The 19,516-nt window shown below is 38.2% G+C and overlaps 2 protein-coding genes across 2 annotated transcripts; one reads left to right on the forward strand and one right to left on the reverse strand.

The window, feature by feature from the left end:
- Positions 1–1,400: 1,400 nt before the first annotated feature.
- Positions 1,401–2,367, reverse strand: LOC125936909 (olfactory receptor 51V1-like). The gene has a single exon (XM_049651307.1). The coding sequence runs from the start codon at positions 2,349–2,351 to the stop codon at positions 1,401–1,403; it is 951 nt and encodes a 316-aa protein (XP_049507264.1). The 5' UTR covers positions 2,352–2,367.
- A 5,980-nt stretch (positions 2,368–8,347) lies between these two features.
- Positions 8,348–9,392, forward strand: LOC125936911 (olfactory receptor 51V1-like). The gene has a single exon (XM_049651339.1). It carries the CDS (start codon positions 8,423–8,425, stop codon positions 9,365–9,367), a length of 945 nt encoding a protein of 314 aa, XP_049507296.1. The 5' UTR covers positions 8,348–8,422; the 3' UTR covers positions 9,368–9,392.
- Positions 9,393–19,516: the final 10,124 nt, after the last annotated feature.

A 19,516-nucleotide genomic window follows, 5' to 3' on the forward strand; every position in this document is an offset into this window, starting at 1 on the left:
AAAATGTTTATTTATTTATTTTGAGAGAGAGCAAGAGAGTGGCAGAGAGAGATAGAGAGAGAGAATGCCAAGCAGGCTCTGTGCTTGGTGTGGAGCCTGATGTGGGGCTCGACATCCGTGAGATGTGAGATTGTGACCTGAGCTGATATCAAGAGTCAAACGCTTAACTGAGTGAGCCACTCAGGTGTCTCGAAACCCTGAAATGTGTTAGGTCAACCTCCAGCAATGGGTTTCATTCTACTTTTGTCCACTTTTTTTTAAATCTATGTTGATGCTTTATTTGAAGCAGTTCTTCTGAGTTTGAAGGTTCTTTCCTGCATCAAATGAAATGAGACTCAAAGCAGGGAGGAAAAAAGCAAAAGGTACTTGTCAGTTTGAAAGTCACAGTTTATCTTTCTATAATTAGACTAGGAGAAAAAAAAAATGAAGAACCCACTGGTAGCAGGAAGAAGCAAGAGTCTTCTAGGATCTGGCATTTGATGAGATAGATATTCAGTTACTGTGCATTCCCCATTGTTTTTCCATGGCAGAACATATGGCAGAGACTTGGGAACACGCATGCCTGAAGACAGGTTATTCTTATGTTCCGTAACTATGTTGCTTGCAGGGCCATTGTTGCCATGGTAGTTGGTTGTACCCCAGACAAATGGGGTGCTTGCTGGTCTGTTCCCACAGATCTTTATCCCAGTCTTCATCACAAGGAGGGTACTGCCAGGTGCTCTCAGCCAGAGTCTCTTGACATTATATTTAGTGAAAAAATGAAGAATGAACATTTAATGTGGAATAAAGTCACATCTTTATAGCATGGAAAGAAGTAAGAATAAAGTCTTTGGAATAGAGGGATGGGATATCTCTTTATTTCAAAATTCCTGTAATAGACTTGCATTACCACTAATGGGGAAAAAGTAATAAAAGTGGGGGAAGGCTTAGCGTAGTAGATTCATATGTTCCGCACTTCACCTTTAGGATTAAAACAAGTCCAATTACACAATATTATATATTTTGATAGAAGTCCCAAGTAATTAAATAATCTAAATAGGCATGTTTCCAAAATTTTAGACAGTGGTGTGTCTAAGTGGAATGAAAATATTGTTGAACTGAGGGTCACAATTTTCATATGGCAAACATGCTTCAAGAACATGTCAACAAAATGCAAAGACACTTATTATTACATCTATAATGGCCATGATTATCCTATAGCAGACATTCAGAAATCTTTTCTGGAATGTGTATTGGAAAAAGTTAGTTCTATTTTCTCTCTTGAATTAGAACATCTCTTAAGTACCTTAATATCCAAGACCTCATAAAAGAACAAACCCTCCAATAAGTTATTCAAATTGTAAGTTGTTGCACACATGGGAAGTAGCATTACTCTTCTGACCTTAAAATATTCTTGCTGATCAAACCCAAGGGTTTTTCAGGGAACACCACTTCTTCATCCTGCTTCGGATCTGCTGGGTCTTTACACTGTAGATGATTGGATTCATCAGGGGTGGAAAGAGAATATAGATATTGCCCATGAGGACATGAACCGAAGGGGAAAGATGCTTTCCAAAGCGGTGCACCATGGTGAGGCCAATGATGGGGATGTAAAAGACCAGGACAGCACAGATGTGGGACACACAGGTCTGCAAAGACTTGAGCCTCTCCTCGCGGGATGCAATTGCCAGCACTGTGTGCAAGATGAAAACGTAGGAGATGAGAATAAGCACAGCGTCTAACAACAAGGTACAGATCACCAGAGCCAGGGCATAGAGGCTATTAAAGCGGATGTCAGAGCAGGCAAGCCGGAGCAGGTCCTGGTGCAGGCAGAAAGAGTGGGAGAGGATGTGAGGGCGGCAGTAATGGAAGAACTTCAGGCGAATGATGACAGGGAGAATGGACAAAGCTGCCCTCATCAAAATGGCCACCATGAAGTGAATGACTCTACTGTTAGTCAGGAGGGATGTGTATCTCAGAGGATTGCAGATTGCAGTGAAGCGATCAAAGGCCATGGCAAGAAGGACCCCAGACTCTATGAAGGACAGACCGTGGATAAAGTAAGTTTGGGCAATGCAAGCATCTCTACTAACTTCTTGGTTGAGCCCCCACAGGACCCCCAGCACGGTGTGCACTGTGGACAGCCCCATGCACAGGTCAGTGAGGGCCAGCATGGCCAGGAAGTAGAACATGGGCTGGTGCAGGCTGGGCTCTGTCCGGATCACATGCAGCACCATGCAGTTTCCCAGAAAAACCAAGGTATAGATGGAGGAGAAGGGAATGGAAAACCAGGGATGGTACTGGTCCAGGCCAGGGAACCCCGTGAGAATGAATATTGAGGTATTGATAATGGAAGCAGAAGAAGCAGGCATGATTATTTGAAGGTAATGTTCAAGATGAGATCAATATTTACTGACAGTTTTGTCAAACTGTCTGCTGTGTGGGGGCAGTTGAGTCTAATACAGGTCCTCACACTGTAGCACAGGTCAAGCTAACTTGGACGCCAGGGAAGCCCCCTCTCCGGGAGGAGCTACAGCACAGGATGGTCTCACAGGGAAGCTCCTTGGTATCAGGTCTCAGGTTATGGGAGCAAATCAGTGTCCTGACCTTTGTGGGCAAATCAGATCATGCCCTTCATTTGCTTTTAGTCCCTCTGAGCCGCTTACAGGACACACAGCAGGTGACAGTGGCAAAACCATTGAGAGGATAAGGCTGCTCCTGCTCTGCTGTCCCGAGGAAGCCTCTGCACGCTGTCCTGTGGCCAGTGCTTGTGGCACAAGGAGTCAGAAGGCTCCGGTTTATGAGGAAGGAATGAGAGGATTGTGTGGACCGGGTAGACCAAGGCTCCTGGGAGGCACTCTTCCCTCTTGGTGGCTGATGCAAGTGGAAGATTCCACTTGGTCACTGCAGGTTAGCAGTTCCTTGGAATTGAGAGGAAAGAGTCCACAGATCTTTTCTATCTTGGAGGGAAGGGGACTCAGTGTGTCAACTGAAAATCTAATACCCACTCAGAAGGAGGCAAGAAGTAAGCACCCAAGGGGAAAAGATCATATCAGAATTCTGAGGAATTTTTAGTCTCAGTTTCAGTCTGAAATCAACTAAAATATTTCCATAAGGCTTACATTTGACTTATTCATTATTTTTCCCTAAATGTCACTTTCACTGTTCACTAAATTCCTCGGTAAACATGTCTCCCTTTCTGAGCCCCTGAGCTACTTTTTGACAGGTATAATATAAAGAACCATATATAAAAATGTTAGGGAAAAGTGCTTCAAAAATGACACAAAACATATTGCTAAAATATTTACTTATGTGTCAGTAATATAAGGTTAATTCTGCACTCATGTGTGAAATACTTGAAATATTTTCTCCTCCTCATATTTGTATTATTCACTGGTGCTGTATGTTAAATTATAGGTAGCTACTTCATTCAAATTTAATTTTTTCTTTTGAGATATTTTCAATTTTTTTCCTTGGGGAAAAGTTTTGAGTAGAGCGTAAAGAGCATTTTTGCAAATGATTTAATGATAGATTTTCTACCCAAAGTCCATTGTTTTCTACAATGAAGGTCATTCTTCTACATAACCATAATATAATCATCATCATGAAATTATGGCAATGCTGCCATATTGCTGTCATCAAATTATCAGACCCCAGATAAACTTTCTCAAATTGTACCATCAATGTAGTTGATAGTAAAATAAGATGCAGTTCAGAATCATGTGTGTATTAGTATTCTTATATTTTTACTTTTATTCCCTGTGAAATTTCTTTAGATTTTCCTTGATTTGCATAACTCTTAAACTTTTGAAAGTTACAAGTCATTATAGAATGCTTCTCATCTGAGTGTGTTTGATTCATACTCATGGTTAGATTCAAATTATATAGGAATGCAATGAAGATGAGGTTTTATTCTTTTCATGCATATGTTCAGGCTGTGTGTGGTTTGAATTTGTCCAAACACTGATGATGATCAATTATTTTTTAAAGTAAGGTCTTCCAGGATTCATTACTATAAATTAATATATATTTCCTTTCCCCTTTATTTTTTAAGTTTATTTATTTATTTTGAAAGAGAAAGAGGGGGAGAGAGAGAGAGAGAGAGAGAAAGAGAGCAAGTGAGAGCACAAGCAGAGGAGGGCCAGAGAAAGGGCCAGAGAGAACCTCAAGCAGGCTCTGCACTGTCAGTGTGGAGCCTGACCCAGGGCTTGAACTCACAAACCCTGAGATCATGACCTGAGCTGAAATGAAGAGCTAGGCACGTAACTGACTGAGCCACCCAGGTGATCCATTCCATTCACTTTTAATAAGTATTTTGTAGGAGAGTATTTGAGACTATATAAATGTCTTATAGTCATTGTTTTATATTTTATTCAATAGGTAATTATCAGTCACTATCATTTTTAATATTCAATTTATATTCCAGATTTAGTCAGTGAAAGCACCATAATTTGGCTTTTGTATCTTTTTTACACATATTTTAGCACTTCTTAATTTTTGGTACAATTATGTTTGGTACAATTGGTATATTCAGTGTACTTTCACTACCATGGCCCTATAACATCCATTTTCACAGAAAGCTAAATCCCCTTTTCTTTCTTTTTTGTTTTTAATGATTATTTTTGAGAGATAGAGTGCAAGTGGGGGACAGGCAGAGAGAGAGAGAGAGAGAGAGAGAGAGACAGAATCCAAAGCAGGCTCTAGTCTCCTAGCTGTCAGCACAGAGCCCGATGCAGGGCTCAAACCCATGGATGGCAAGATTGTAATCTGAGCCAAAGTCAGAAGCTTAACCAACTGAGCTACCCAGGTGCCCACTTTTTTTCTTTCTTTTTTTTTTAACGTGTATTTGAGAGAGAGAGAGAGAGAGAGAGAGCAAGCAGGGGAGTGGAAGAGAGAAAGTAAGAGAAAGAAAATCCTAGGCAGGCTCTGCACTGTCAGCCCAATGTGGGCCTTGATCTCACCAACCATGAGATCATGACTGGAGTCAAAATTAAGAGACGGATGCTTAACTGACTGAATCATCCAGGCACCCCCAGATCCCCTTTTCATACAGATTAGTACCTAGAAGTTTAAGAATTACATGCTAGATGGGTCATATCTATTTTCTCTTTTTTTAATGTTTATTTATTTTTGAGAGACAGAGAGAGATAGAGCATGAATGGGGGAGGAGCAGATAGAGAGAGAGACAGAATCCGAAGCAGGCTCCAGGCTCTAAGCTGTCGGCACAGAGCCTGACGTGGGGCTCGAACTCACAAACTGTGAGATCATGACCTGAGCTGAAGTCAGACATTTACTCAACTGAGCCACCCAGGCTCCCCAAATGGGTCATATCTATTGAGGAATCACTGTTTCCAGGCTCTCTCAGAGAATTGAGCTGGGTTTTGCATCTATATGTATTTCTCTCTATATATTGAAATCCTTAATGCACACTTACAAGTTAATTCTTTTTTCATGGTTATAAAGTTGCCACAAACACTGAATTAATGAGTACTGAACTATTGCTGCCAAGAAAAATAAAAGGTAAAGAAAAAAGTAACCCTTAGTCACAACGTTTTTTGAGTATAACAGCGTTTTGCATTTAATAGATTTAACAGAAACACTGTGGTATTATATAGGTTCACTTATTCTGTTCTCTCTTAAAAATTGTTCCCTTATCAGTGTCTCTGTGAAACAAGCCAGTCTCATCAGTGTTGAAAACCTGTTCAGGCACAAAACCCTTTACCTGCAGAACATTTATGAGATGTTTTAACTTTCTTCTACAGTTTCCTGAACTGTTGTCTCTGCGCTGCCTGAAGTTGCACATTCTTCATGCCATGTTGCCATTTAAGCACACAAGCCAGCCAGTGCTAGCTGAGTGGGGTTAACATTTTCCTAAACCTAAATTTCTAAATCTCACAACGATCGCCGCTATGCAGTTTTTGTCGGCTGTCATCTCCTGAATCCACAAATGTGGCTGCTTTTTCATTGTTTCCCCTGTTTCATCATGCATTACACACATTACTTTAGCCCTTTCTCAATAATACAGACACATCAGGGAATTTCTTTTCTTTTTTCTGGAAGTAACATATTGTTGATTCATCAACATTGAACTCACGTACAACAGCATTGCAAATCATGTTTGAAGGAAGCTTATGTCGCACATGTATTTTCTCTGCAAGATAGGGACATCACAGCCTTGCACTTAGGAACACAAGACCTTACTTCAGTACTATGCTTGGAGGCCATTTCAAAAAGTGAAATTGGCACCCAAAGCAACAAAAATGTTTAAAATACAGCACTAAATACCCCAGGAAAAGGACAGTTTTTTACAATATAAAATCTGAAACAAAAAGGAAGCATACCCTTCAGTTTTCAGTTTGTTTTGTTTTTATTGTTGTTGCTATAAAAATGGGAGTGATAACTTCCAAAGCCTTTACATGTCAGAACAGAAAGCAGAAGTCTAACAATCTAACTTTGAAATAAAAAAAAAATAAAATAATGCCATTATAACTGCATCACCCAAATCAAGTATTTGGCATTAAATCTGAAAAAAAAAATCACTCAAAATGTTAGAATTAAAACTTCATAATAGTAATGGGAAAAATAAAAAAAATACACAAATTTAAATATATTTCATTTTCATGGATTGGAAGACATGACAAATATCCCCAGTTTTATATTTGGTTCAACATAATCTCAATCAATATCTCGGAAAGTTTTATGCACATATTTACAAGTGTATTGCAATATTTACGTCTATAGGTAAAGGAATTATATAGTAGCCGGAACAAATTTGGAGGACTTTGCTGGATTTAAGACTTTTATAAAGCCATAATAATCACAGTAGTGTGGTGTTTAAAAGGATAAACACATAGATTAATACCAGAATAGAGAGGTCAGATAAACCACATATTCAAGTGACTTTTGGCAAAAGTTCAAAGATAAACCAATCAAGAAAGGATAATCTTTTCCAAAGTGGAAGTGCTGAAAGATAAAAATAAACTCGACACCATGTATAAAAATTAACTTAAAATGGATTATAGAACCAAAAGTTAAATGTAAAACTTCTAGGAGAAAACATGAGAAAATCTCATGACCTGGATTTGACGGTTTGTAGATATAATAACAAGAGCATATTCCTTAAAGGAAAAAAAACGCATATAAATTGGAGTCTGTCAACACTAAAAAAAAAAAAAAAATTCTGCTACTCTTGCAAAACTTTGTTTTGTAAAAATCACTGTTAAGAGAAATAAAGGACAATTAACAACCTGAAAATAACTAGTTGCAAATCATGTATCTGTGAAGGATTTTGTAATTTAAATGTGTAAAGAACTCTCCAAACTCAATAAGAGCAGAACTTGATCACAAAGGGAAAATTATTTGAAGAAGCACTTCACCAAGAAGTATATATAACAAATAATCATGAGAAAAGATGCAAAAAAATATGATAAAGGATAAACCAAATGATAAACCAAAATGATATATCACTACACATCTACTAATATAGCAAAACAAAAGAAAACAAATAAAAATCTGACCGTACAAAGTATTGGCCTAGATATAGAGGCACTATAATTCTCATACACTCCTGGTCCGAAAGTCAAATGGTACAGTTGCCTGGAAGACACACTGACAAATATTGTCAAAAGTTAAACAAATATGTACCATATGATTTAACTATTCTCTTCCAAGTTATTACCTGACAGAAAGTATTGGTTTGGTACTTTACAGTTTAAAATATCATTTATGTTATATAAAAAATAAGAGATAAAAACATTGTGAAGGTCAGAAAAAGGAGAAATCTCATACAGAATAATGAGATGCCTAAAAATAAAGAAAAATATAATGAAGTATGACTAAATAGGGTAAATGATTTAGAGAGGGGTTAAACAATTTAGAATGTGCAAAAAAAGTTCTGATTCCCCTTAGTTTGTTAGGTTTCTCTTGGCTAAATTGTAATGTTCCCGCAAAGTCAGATTACTTTACTCAGTCTACTTCCTCTGGGATCTTATGGCCCCTTGGGGGTAGAGAAAGAAATAGTTGTGGTAACCAAGAGAAAAATTTAGCAATGCATTTCACATTTTACTGAGAATAATGACAACCATGGCAACAGTACACACAGGTCACATGTTATCTTCCTTCAGGAATAAACAGAGAGTCCCACAAGTCCAGCCCAAATCCAAACCCCATGGACCCAGAAACATCATTGCTTCTGCATAAAACCCCCTGATCTCTTGACACACCTAGTCACTAGTCCTGGAAAAGCTATGACTAGACAATGGATTTTTGCCTTATAGAATACAGAAATAGGTCTCTATTTTTCTGAGTTTACGACACTTAAGGAAATTGTATTATATTGTATTTTATTTTCTTCTCAAAGGCAGACAAACATTGCTAGAAGTTAGGAGATCATAAACTAATCTAATTGTAACATCTCTGTAGAAATAGTTTCAATCGTCTACTAATGTCTCCTATCTCTATCTTTAATGTTAATAGTTCCAGATTTATTCTCACTGGTTTTCCTGGCCTAGAAGTTCACTATCTCTGGATCTCCATCCCTTTCTCCTCCATCTATGCCACAGTTTTTCTGGGAAACTGCATGGTGCTGCATGTGATCCGGACAGAGCCCAGCCTGCACCAGCCCATGTTCTACTTCCTGGCCATGCTGGCCCTCACTGACCTGTGCATGGGGCTGTCTACCATGTACACGGTGCTGGGGATCCTGTGGGGATTCGTTCGTGAGATCAGCCTAGATTCCTGCATTGCCCAGTCCTACTTCATCCATGGTTTGTCCTTCATGGAATCCTCTGTCCTCCTTGCTATGGCTTTTGACCGTTACATTGCCATTTGCAACCCACTACGCTATTCTTCCATCCTAACTAATGACAAAATCATGAAAATTGGGGTGACAATCTTATGTAGGAGTTCTTTACTCATACCTCCAGTCATCATTCGCCTAAAGTTCTTAAATTATTGCCGCCCCCACATCCTTTCTCACTCTTTCTGCCTGCACCAAGACTTAATTAGAATGGCCTGTTCAGACATCCGTTTCAACAGCATTTATGGTCTTGCCCTGGTAATTAGCAACCTGTTGTTGGATGCAGTGCTCATACTTATCTCCTATATTATGATCTTGCATGCAGTCTTAGCTATTGCATCACGGGAAGAGAGAATCAAGTCCTTGCAGACCTGTGTATCTCACATCTGTGCTGTTTCTGTTTTCTACATCCCAATCATTGGTCTGACTATGGTGCATCGCTTTGGGAAACACCTCTCACCATGGGTACATGTCCTCCTGGGCAACATCTATATCCTTTTCCCACCCTTGATGAACCCCATTATTTACAGTATCAAGACCCAACAAATACGAAGAAGAGTCCAGAGATTGTTTAATTTCAAAAAATTTTAAGTCTTGAGATCAAATGCAAATTTATTTAAAAGTCCACAAGTGGAGCTCAAAAGGGGAAGGGTGAGTAAATAATTATAAATATATTTCATGACTTCTATTTGTATGTTTTCTATGTTACTCCCTCTCCATATATCAGTGAAACTGATATAGGTTATATTGTGATCAGTTTTATAAACTGGAAAGTATATATAAAATGGGCTGAGAATCATATTAATGAATAAGGCAGATTCACTATTAAAATGTATATCTCACTATATCCAATTGAGTGAAGATGGTTTGGCATCCACTCATTACAGAAAACATAAATTTTACTTGTTAAGTAGTTTAAGTAATTACTAAAGGATCAACAATGACCTTAGTCCACTTCCACTACTCTAGGCAACATTCTTGTTTATTATTTAGACATTCTACCTGCTATACAGTTTAGGCACTGTAAAATATATGGTCATGTAATTGGATCATGTAAAAAAGTAGTGAGACAAACAGCAAAAAACTAACCTTGGTGCCAGGTTATCTGCCAGCCAAACAGTCTTTCCCTACTCCCTTCCTACAATCAGTAACTGAACTAGGGATACTGACAAATAGTAAATACCAGGGTAGAAATAGACTTTTGTGATTAGTTTCTTTAATCATATAATATAAAACAAGTACCATTTGAAAATCATTTGAAAATGATTCCTATGAGTCCATATCTCATTTAAATTTCCTGTTCTAGTTAAAATAAAAAAAAAAGAGAGGGGCCCCTGGGTGGCTCAGTCGGTTGGGCGTCCGACTTCGGCTCAGGTCATGATCTCGCAGTCCATGGGTTCGAGACCCGCATCGGGCTCTGTGCTGACAGCTCAGAGCCTGGAGCCTGTTTCAGATTCTGTGTCTCCCTCTCTCTCTGACCCTCCCCCATTCATGCTCTGTCTCTCTCTGTCTCAAAAATAAATAAACGTTAAAAAAAATTAAAAAAAAAAAAGAGAAGGAAAGCATACAGTGTCACTATGGCCAACTGATATAAATATATTTCTCAGGTATCTCACCATCAAGAACCTGTGGTAGACACTATTTTTGTTACATATATGAATAGTTTAAAACATATAAAAGTTAAATGATATGGAAGTAGTAGGTGATGGAATTTGGATATATTCTCTTGTTTTAGTTCAAATCACATGACATTTTTATTCTTATCTTCTTTCTGTACTTTTTAATATGAAGTTTACTAAATGGTTATGCAGCCAACATAAAAATATTTATCTCATAATAAAAGTAGAAAGATCACCAAAGCAAATCATGGATGGCAAATAAAGTGTACATATTTGGACTGTTGATATGTGTACATTTCCCCAAAATATTGTTGCTACCATTGTGTTTATACAATCTACTTAATATATATAAGGTAAGTTTTTTTGAGGTATACTTACAAACAGTAATTCACTGTTTTGATGTGCATGTGCAGTTTGATGAGTTCTGAAAAATACTTCTAGTCATGTAACCACCACAATCAAGATGTGGAATATTACTGTCACTCACAAAAATTCCCTTTTATCTCTTTGTGTTCACTCTTTATCCACAACCCCAGGTTCTGGAAATCACTAAGTTGATCTGTCATTCAGTTTGTCTTTAAGAGAAGATCGTGTAAATTAAATGATAAAGAATGTAATCTTTATGTCTGGATTCTTTCACTTGCAAAAATCCTCTTGAGATTCCCTCTTGTTATCTGTATGCACAGTTTACTTCTATTGTTGATTCTTATTCCATTTTATCACAGATAATAAGCTGTTTATTCATTTATTTGCAGGTGGACATTTTAGTGTTTTACAGATTTGATTTTGAATAAAGCTACTATGAACATGTATTTTCCCCAAGTTAGACTTTATTTTTGATGCTTGCATATTTACGTTGAATAATACAACACTCATCACAGTAATAATCATTATCATAATCATCACCATAAAAATAATATTTAGTTTATATTTACCAGATGCCTATTTTATGCTAGGCATCATGGACACACTACCTTCATAGTCATTCTCATTATTGATCTTTAGAGTCAATCTACAGGGTAGACTATAATTATTCAATTTTGCAGATAAGCAACTTAAATAAAGGCATTTTAACTTACTAGAAGATAACAGTGGGGAGATATAGTTTCACACCACTTTTACCTCTATTATTTCGATTTCATTTGACATCACACTTATTTTTTTTAACTTGTTTTATTTTTTTATTTTTTTTAAATTTACATCCAAATTAGTTAGCATATAGTGCAACAATGATTTCAGGAGTAGATTCCTTAGTGACCCTTACCCATTTAGCCCATCCTCCCTCCCCCAACCCCTCCTGTAACCCTCAGTTTATTCTCCATATTTATGAGTCTCTTCTGTTTTGTCCCCCTCCCTGTTTTTAATATTATTTTTGTTTCCCTTCACTTATGTTCATCTATTTTGTCTCTTAAAGTACTCATATGAGTGAAATCATAAGATTTTTGTCTTTCTCTGACTAATTTCACTTAGCGTAATACTCTCCAGTTCCATCCACATAGTTGCAAATGGCAAGATTTCATTCTTTTTGACTGCCGAGTAATACTCCATTGTGTGTGTGTGTGTGTGTGTGTGTGTGTGTATCTCCATTCATCCATCCATCAATGGACATTTGGGCCCTTTCCATACTTTGGCTATTGTTAATAGTGCTGCTATAAACATGGGGATGAATGTGTCCCTTCCAAACAGCCCACTTGTATCCCGTGGATAAATGCCTAGTAGTGCAATTGCTGGGTCATAGGTAGTTCTATTTTTAGGTTTTTGAGGAATCTTCAAAACCTTGAAGGTTTTGAGGAACCTTCATACTGTTTTCCAGAGAGGCTGCACCAGATTTCATTCCCACCAACAATGCAAAAGAGATCCTCTTTCTCTGCATGCTCGCAAACATCTGCTGTTGCCTGAGTTGTTAATGTGAGCCATTCTGACAGATGTAAGGTGATATCTCATTGTGGTTTTGATTTGTATTTCCCTGATGATGAGTGATGTTGAGCATTTTTTCATGTGTAGGTTGGCCATCTGGATGTCTTCCTTAGAGAAATGTCTATTCATGTCTTTTGCCCATTTCTTCACTGGATTATTTGTTTTTTGGGTGTTGAGTTTGATAAGTTCTTTGTAGAATTTGGATACTAACCCTTTATCTGATATGTCACTTGAAAATATCTTCTCCCATTCTGTCAGTTGCCTTTTAGTTTTGCTGATTGTTTCCTTCACTGTGCAGAAGCTTTTTATTTTGATGAGGTCTCACTAGTTCATTTTTGCTTTTGTTTCCCTTGCCTCTGGAGACATGTTGAGTAAGAAGTTTCTATGGCCAAGACCAAAGAGGTTTTTGCCTGCTTTCTCCTCGAGGATTTTGATGGCTTCCTGTCTCACATTTAGGTCTTTCATCCATTTTGAGTTTATTTTTGTGAATGGGGTAAGAAAGTGGTCCAGGTTCATTCATCTGCATATTGCTGTCCAGTTTCCCCAGCACCACTTGCTAAAGAGAGTGTCTTTACTCCACTGGATATTCTTTCCTGCTTTGTCAAAGATTAGATGGCCAAACATTTGTAGGTCCATTTCTGGGTTCTCTCTTCTGTTCCATTGATCTGAGTGTCTGCTCTTGTGCCAGTACCATACTGTCTTGATGATTACAGCTTGGTAGTATAGCTTGAAGTCTGGAATTGTGGTGTCTCCTGCTTTGGTTTTCTTTTTCAAGATCGCTTTGGCTATTCAAAGTCTTTTATGTTTCCATACAAATTTTAGGATTATTTGTTCTAGCTCTGTGAAAAATTCTGGTGTTATTTAGATAGGGATAGCATTGAATATGTAGATTGCTTTGGGTAGTATCAACATTTTAACAATATTTGTTCTTCCTATCCAGGAGCATGGAATCTTTTTCCATTTTTTTTTTGTGTCTTCTTCAATCTCTTTCATAAGTTTTCTATAGTTTTCAGTGTATAGATTTTTCACCTCTTTGGTTAGATTTATTCCTAGGTATTTTATGTTTTTGTGTGCAACTGTAAATGGGATCAATTCCTTGATTTCTCTTTCTTTCATTTCATTGTTGGTGTATAGGAATGCAACTGATTTCTGTGCATTGATTTTATAGCCTTCAACTTTGCTGAATTCATGAATCAATTCTAGAAGTTTTTTTGTAGAATCTTTTGGGTTTTCCATATAGAGTGTCATGTCATCTGTGAAGAGTGAAAGTTTAGCCTCCTCCTGATCAATTTGGATGCCTTTATTTCTTTGTGTTGTCTGATTGCAGAGGCTAAGATTTCCAATACTATGTTGAATAACAGTGGTGAGAGTGGACATCCCTGTCTTGTTCCTGACTTTAGGGGGAAAGCTCTCAGTTTTTCTCCATTGATGATATTATCATTGGGTCAGTCGTTTATGGCTTTTATCATCTCGAGGTATGCTCCTTCTATCCCTACTTTCTTGAGGGTTTTTATGAAGAAAGGATGCTGTATTTTGTCAAATGCTTTCTCTGCGTCTATTTAGAGGATCATATGGTTCTTGTCCTTTCTTTTATTGATGTGATGAATCACGTTAATTGTTTTGCAGATATTGAACCAGCCCTGCATCCCAGGTATAAATCCCACTTGGTCGTGGTGAATAATTTTTTTAATGTATTGTTGGAGCCAGTTGGCTAATATCTTGTTAAGGATTTTTGCATCCATGTTCATCAGGGAAATTGGTCTATTGTTCTCCTTTTTAGTGGGGTCTCTGTCTGGTTTTGGAATCCAGGTAATGCTGGCCTCATAGAAAGAGTTTGGAAGTCTTCCTTCCGTTTCTATTTTTTGGAACAGTTTCAAGAGAATAGGTGTTAACTCTTCCTTAAATGTTTGGTAGAATTCCCCTGGAAAGCCATCTGGCCCTGGACTCTTATTTTTTTGGCAGATTTTTGATTACTAATTTGATTTCCTTACTGGTTATGCGTCTGTTCAAATTTTCTATTTCTTCCTGTTTCCATTTTGGTAATGTATATGTTTCTAGGAATTTCTCCATTTCTTCCAGATTTCCCATTTTGATGGCATATGATTGCTCATAATATTCTCTTATTATTGTTTTTATTTCTGCTGTGTTGGTTGTGATCTCTCGTCTTTCATTCCTGATATTATTTATTTGGGTCCTTTCCTTTTTCTTCTTGATCAAACTGGCTAGTGGTTTATCAATTCTGTTAATTCTTTCAAAGAACCAGATTCTGGTTTCATTAATCTGTTCTACTGTTTTTTTGGTTTCCATAGCATTAATTTCTGCTCTAATCTTTATTATTTCCTGTCTTCTGCTGGTTTTGGGTTTTATTTGCCATTTTTTTTCCAGCTCCTTAAGGCATAAGTTTAGGTGGTATATCTGAGATCTTTCTTCCTTCTTTAGGAAGGCCTGGATTGCTATATACTTTCCTGTTATGACTGCCTTTGCTGCGTCCCAGAGGTTTTGGGTTGTGGCGTTATCATTTTCAGTGACTTCCATATACTTTTTGATTTCCTCTTTCACTGCTTGGTTAGCCCATTCATTCTTTAGTAAGATGTTCTTTAGTCTCCAAGTATTTGTTACCTTTCCAAATTTTTCTTGTGGTTGATTTTGAGTTTCATAGCGCTGTGGTCTGAAAATATGCATGGTATGATCTCGATCTTTTTGTACTTACTTAGGGCTGATTTGTGTCCCAGTATATGTTCTATTCTGGAGAATGTTCAATGTGCACTGGAGAAGAATGTATATTCTGCTGCTTTAGGATGAAATGTTCTGAATATACCTGTTAAGTCCATCTGGTCCAGTGTGTCATTCAAAGCCATTGTTTTCTTGTTGTTTTTTTGGTTTGATGATCTGTCCATTGCTGTGAGTGGGGTGTTGAAGACTCCTACTATTATGGTATTATTATCAATGAGTTTTTTTATGTTTGTGATTAATTGATTTGTATATTTGGGTGCTTCCACATTGGGCACATAAATGTTTACAATTGTTAGGTCTTCTTGGTGGATAGACCCCTTGATTATGATATAATGCGCTTCTGCATCTCTTGATACAGTCTTTATTTTAAATTCTAGATTGTCTGATAGAAGTATGGCTACTACATCTTTCTTTTGTTGACAATTATCTTGATAGATGGTTCTACATCCCCTTATTTTCAATCTGTAGCTGTCTTTAGGTCTAAAGTGGGTCTCTTGTAAACAGCATATAGATGGGTCTTGTTTTCTTATCTATTCTGTTACCCTATGTCTTTTGATTGGAGCATTGAGACCATTGACATTTAGAGTGAGTACTGAAAGATATGGATTTATTGCCTTTATGATGCTTGTGGGTTGTAGTTTCTGGTGGTTTTCTCTCGTCCTTCCTAATCTTTGTTGCTCTTGGTCTTTATTTATTCATTTTTTTAAACATTTTCATCTTTCTCCCCTCAGAGAGTCCCCCTTAAATTTTCTTGCAGGGCTGGTTTAGTGGTCACAAACTCCTTTAATTTTTGTTTGTCTGGGAAACATTTTATCTCTCTTCCTCTTTTGAATGACAGCCTTGCTGGATAAAGAATTCTTGGCTGCATATTTTTCTGATTCAGCACATTGAATATATCCTGCAACTCCTTCCTGGCCTGCCAAGTTTCTGTGGATAGGTCTGCTGTAAACCTGATCTGTCTTCCCTTGTAGGTTAAGGACTTTTTTTCCCCCTTGTTGCTTTTATGATTCTCTCCTTGCCTGAGTATTTTGTGAATTTGACTATGATATGCCTTGTTGATGATCGGTTTTTGTTGAGTCTCATGGGGGGGGGGGTCCTCTGTGCTTCCTGGATTTTGATGTCTGTGTCTTTCCCCAGGTTAGGAAAGTTTTCTGCTATGATTTGCTCACATAACCCTTCTACCCCTATTTCTCTCTCTTCCTCTTCTGGGACCCCTATGATTCTGATGTTGTTCCTTTTGAATGAGTCACTGATTTCTCTAATTCTTAAATCGTGCTCTTTTGCCTCAATCTCCCTCTTTTTTTCTCCTTCATTATTCTCTATAAGGTTGTCCTCTATATCTCTGATTCTCTGTTCTGCCTCATGCATCCTTGCTGCTGCTGCATCCATCCATAATTGCAGCTCAGGTACAGCATTTTTAATTTCATTCTGGCTATTTTTTACTTCTTTTATCTCTGCAGAAAGGGATTCTAATCTATTTTCAACTCCAGCTTGTATTCTTATTTTTGTTATTCTAAATTCTGGTTCAGACATCTTGCATGTACCTGTGTTGGTTAAATCCCTGGCTCTCATTTCTTCGTGCTCTTCCTTTTGGGTTGAATTCCTTCGTTTTGTCATTTTGAAGGGAGAAAAGGAATTAATGAGGTAGAAAAATTAAAGTTAAAAAATTAAAATTAAAAAAATATTAAAATTAAAAAATTAAAATCACACACACACACACACACACACAAATCTAATAAATGATGCTAGATCCTAGGTGTGTTTTGGTCTGCATGTTGAGAATGGTTTGACAGAGTAGAGGAAAAAAAGGGGGGGGGGATGAAATCATTTGAGAATTTGAAAAAATGAATACACTGAATTAGACTGAAATGAGATGATGGGAGTAAAATAGAATTTGAAAAAAAAATTACACAAAAGTAAAGAATATAGTAGAAAAAATTAAAAAAATATTTTTAATAAAAATTAAAAATAAAAATGTACTTTTCTCATTCTGTATTCAAGAAAGAGAAAAGTTGTGTAAAAGGGGAAAAAAAGATAGAAAATTGAACAGATGGACCTGCTAAGAGATTGAAATACAACTGAAATTACTGTTTTCTCCTAGAAGTCAGACTATGTAGCGCTTTATAGTTCATAAACGAAGTAGGCGGTGAGACTTGTGGTCTTCAAGAGCAAGGTTGGCTCAGTTGGGCGGGGCTCAGTGTAACAGCTGTTCTCCAGTAGATGGTGCTGCTAGCCTACTGGGGTGGATTGTTGCGGTGCTTGTAGGTGCATATGCGCATGCCCGGGAGTGTTGAAAATGGTGTCACCCAGCTATCCTGTCTCTAGTATCGGAACTCAGTTCTCCCAGTTCAGCAATTGCACACTGTCCTCTGTCTTCAGCTTTCGTCCACTCCACTTCTTCACTGTCCATGACCAAGCCCCAGGCAGCACCTCTTTCCCCAGTTTTGTCTCAGATGTGGCTGCTTTCCCTGGCCCCTTACTTCTGAGGGACTGTGGCTTTGACCCATTCTGCAGGGTCTCACTGAGCAATGGCTGAATGAGCAATGGCTGAATGTCGGCTACACCCGGGAATGCTTGCTGGACCCTGCTGCTGCTCGTGCCCAAGACTGCAGCCAGGTGGCAGCCCACCCCAGAAAAAGTTCACAAGATAGCATACTAGCAGATTTTCAGGGATTATGGAAAAATCACAACACACATCTGGCACCAGTCTTCACCTTTAACCACCTTGTTCCAGCACCAGTGAATGTGGCCATTTTCTGTGGTCTGCTGGGACCAAGTGGCTTCAACAGTCTCCACCAAATGTCCTTCCAGCAGTGGAACTGCTTTTCCCCGTGTGGCCCGAGAACCTCCTGGACCCCACTCTGCTCCTGGGGTTCCACCCTTCTCACCAGAGCACCACCAGATATCGAGCTGCAGGGTTTCAGACTCTGCCTGCCCCCTGTTTACAGTCTGAATGGAATTTAAACCCTCTCCTTTCTCCTTTCTCCCTTTTTAGTTTAGTCCTTGTGGCTGTTTCCAATTTTCTGCTTTCTCTCCAGCTGCTTTTGGGAGGGGTGCTTTTCCCGTCTTCTGCCCCCTTCCCCCAGTCTCTGTCCTCTCTCTGCCTGCAAAAGCAGCTCCCTGCCCGCCGCCAGTGTCTCACTCCCAAAGTTCACCTCTCCCTGCCATATACCTGCTGAATTCTGTGGTTCAGGTTGTGCAGATTGTTGTGTTAATCTTCCAATCAGTTTTCTAGGTGTGTAGGATGGTTTAGTGTTGGTCTGGCTTTATTTCATGGATGCAAGACACACAAAAAACTTCCATGCTGTTCCACCATCTTGGCTCCTCTTGACATCACACTTATATCTCCATTGTTCAACTTGTTTTTGTTGGTGGTCATGTTCATGACATGGGTTAACAATTTTAAATAGTACATCAATGTAAATTTAGGTTTTCAAACAATTTACCAGTTGAAACAATTATTTAATAGGCTGTTCTTTTCTCAGCCAGTTTTGATACACAAAATCTTATGCAATAGGCTTTGTACTTTATACTCAAAAAGTCCAATGGTTATCTGAAACTTCAACTTCCCACTTACAGGTCAATTAAAGTTTTTGAGTTTAAGAAATATGCTTTCTGTGGCATCATGTAATCTGTCAGTAACTTTTCTGTCAATTTGAAATTGATATTCTCCCACACAATTCCTTTATCATCTGTTTTCAAGGGGAAGTCAACAATCCAGACAACACTGAGGGACTGGATGTGAGAACTGGATGGGCCCCTGGTCTATGTCTGTGTACTTAGCTGAGCCTTGTTAAATGAACCTTATCCTACCTCCTCACTCTGTGTAGGCCTCTATCCTTTCCGCAGCCTTTGCTGAAATTTGATTATTGTCTCTTGGATCCCACTTAGCGAGGCATCTGAAATGTTGGATCTAATCAATAAGCCTTGAAACCTGACCCATTTTCTCTTACTTTGCTGACTCTAACATTTGTGTCTATGGCTCTTGGCTATGGAGCCACTTTTCCCTTAGCCAAAGCCTCTCCCTTTTCAACTTCATGAGTCAGCATTCACCATGATCTTTGTGTTCCCCACAGTGCCGTAAAGAACTCCTACATTCATCTGTCGCTCCTGTGGAACGAGAGGAAACCAGTTCACTGACTGAACATGCCACATGGTCATTTTCACTCTAATGCTGTTCTCCCATGTGGCATGAGACAATTTGTTAAGAAATCTCCGTCAGATACTTAAGTAGGAAATAAGGTATTCCTCTTCCACTGCTTTTCACTTTCGTCTCTAAATTCATTGGGTTTCTATCTTTTTATTTTGTATGCCCTGATACTTTGAATGAATACCGAGAATGTGAAGCTGAAACTTGGACTTTATCTTCCTTTTTCTCCATTCCTACCTGTGTCTCTCCCCCATCTCATGCTGGAAGGGGTTCTGCTACTCCTTTTTTGTTTCTAAAAAGAACTTCCTCTGCAGTCAAACC

The sequence above is a fragment of the Panthera uncia genome, chromosome D1 (genome assembly GCF_023721935.1).
Source record: "Panthera uncia isolate 11264 chromosome D1, Puncia_PCG_1.0, whole genome shotgun sequence".
Classification (NCBI taxonomy): domain Eukaryota; kingdom Metazoa; phylum Chordata; class Mammalia; order Carnivora; family Felidae; genus Panthera; species Panthera uncia.

What these genes read in the sequence shown, in the direction of transcription:
- LOC125936909 (XM_049651307.1), bottom strand. Translation starts at nt 2,351, where the DNA reads ATGCCTGCTTCTTCTGCTTCCATTATCAATACCTCAATATTCATTCTC.
- LOC125936911 (XM_049651339.1), top strand. Translation starts at nt 8,423, where the DNA reads ATGTCTCCTATCTCTATCTTTAATGTTAATAGTTCCAGATTTATTCTC.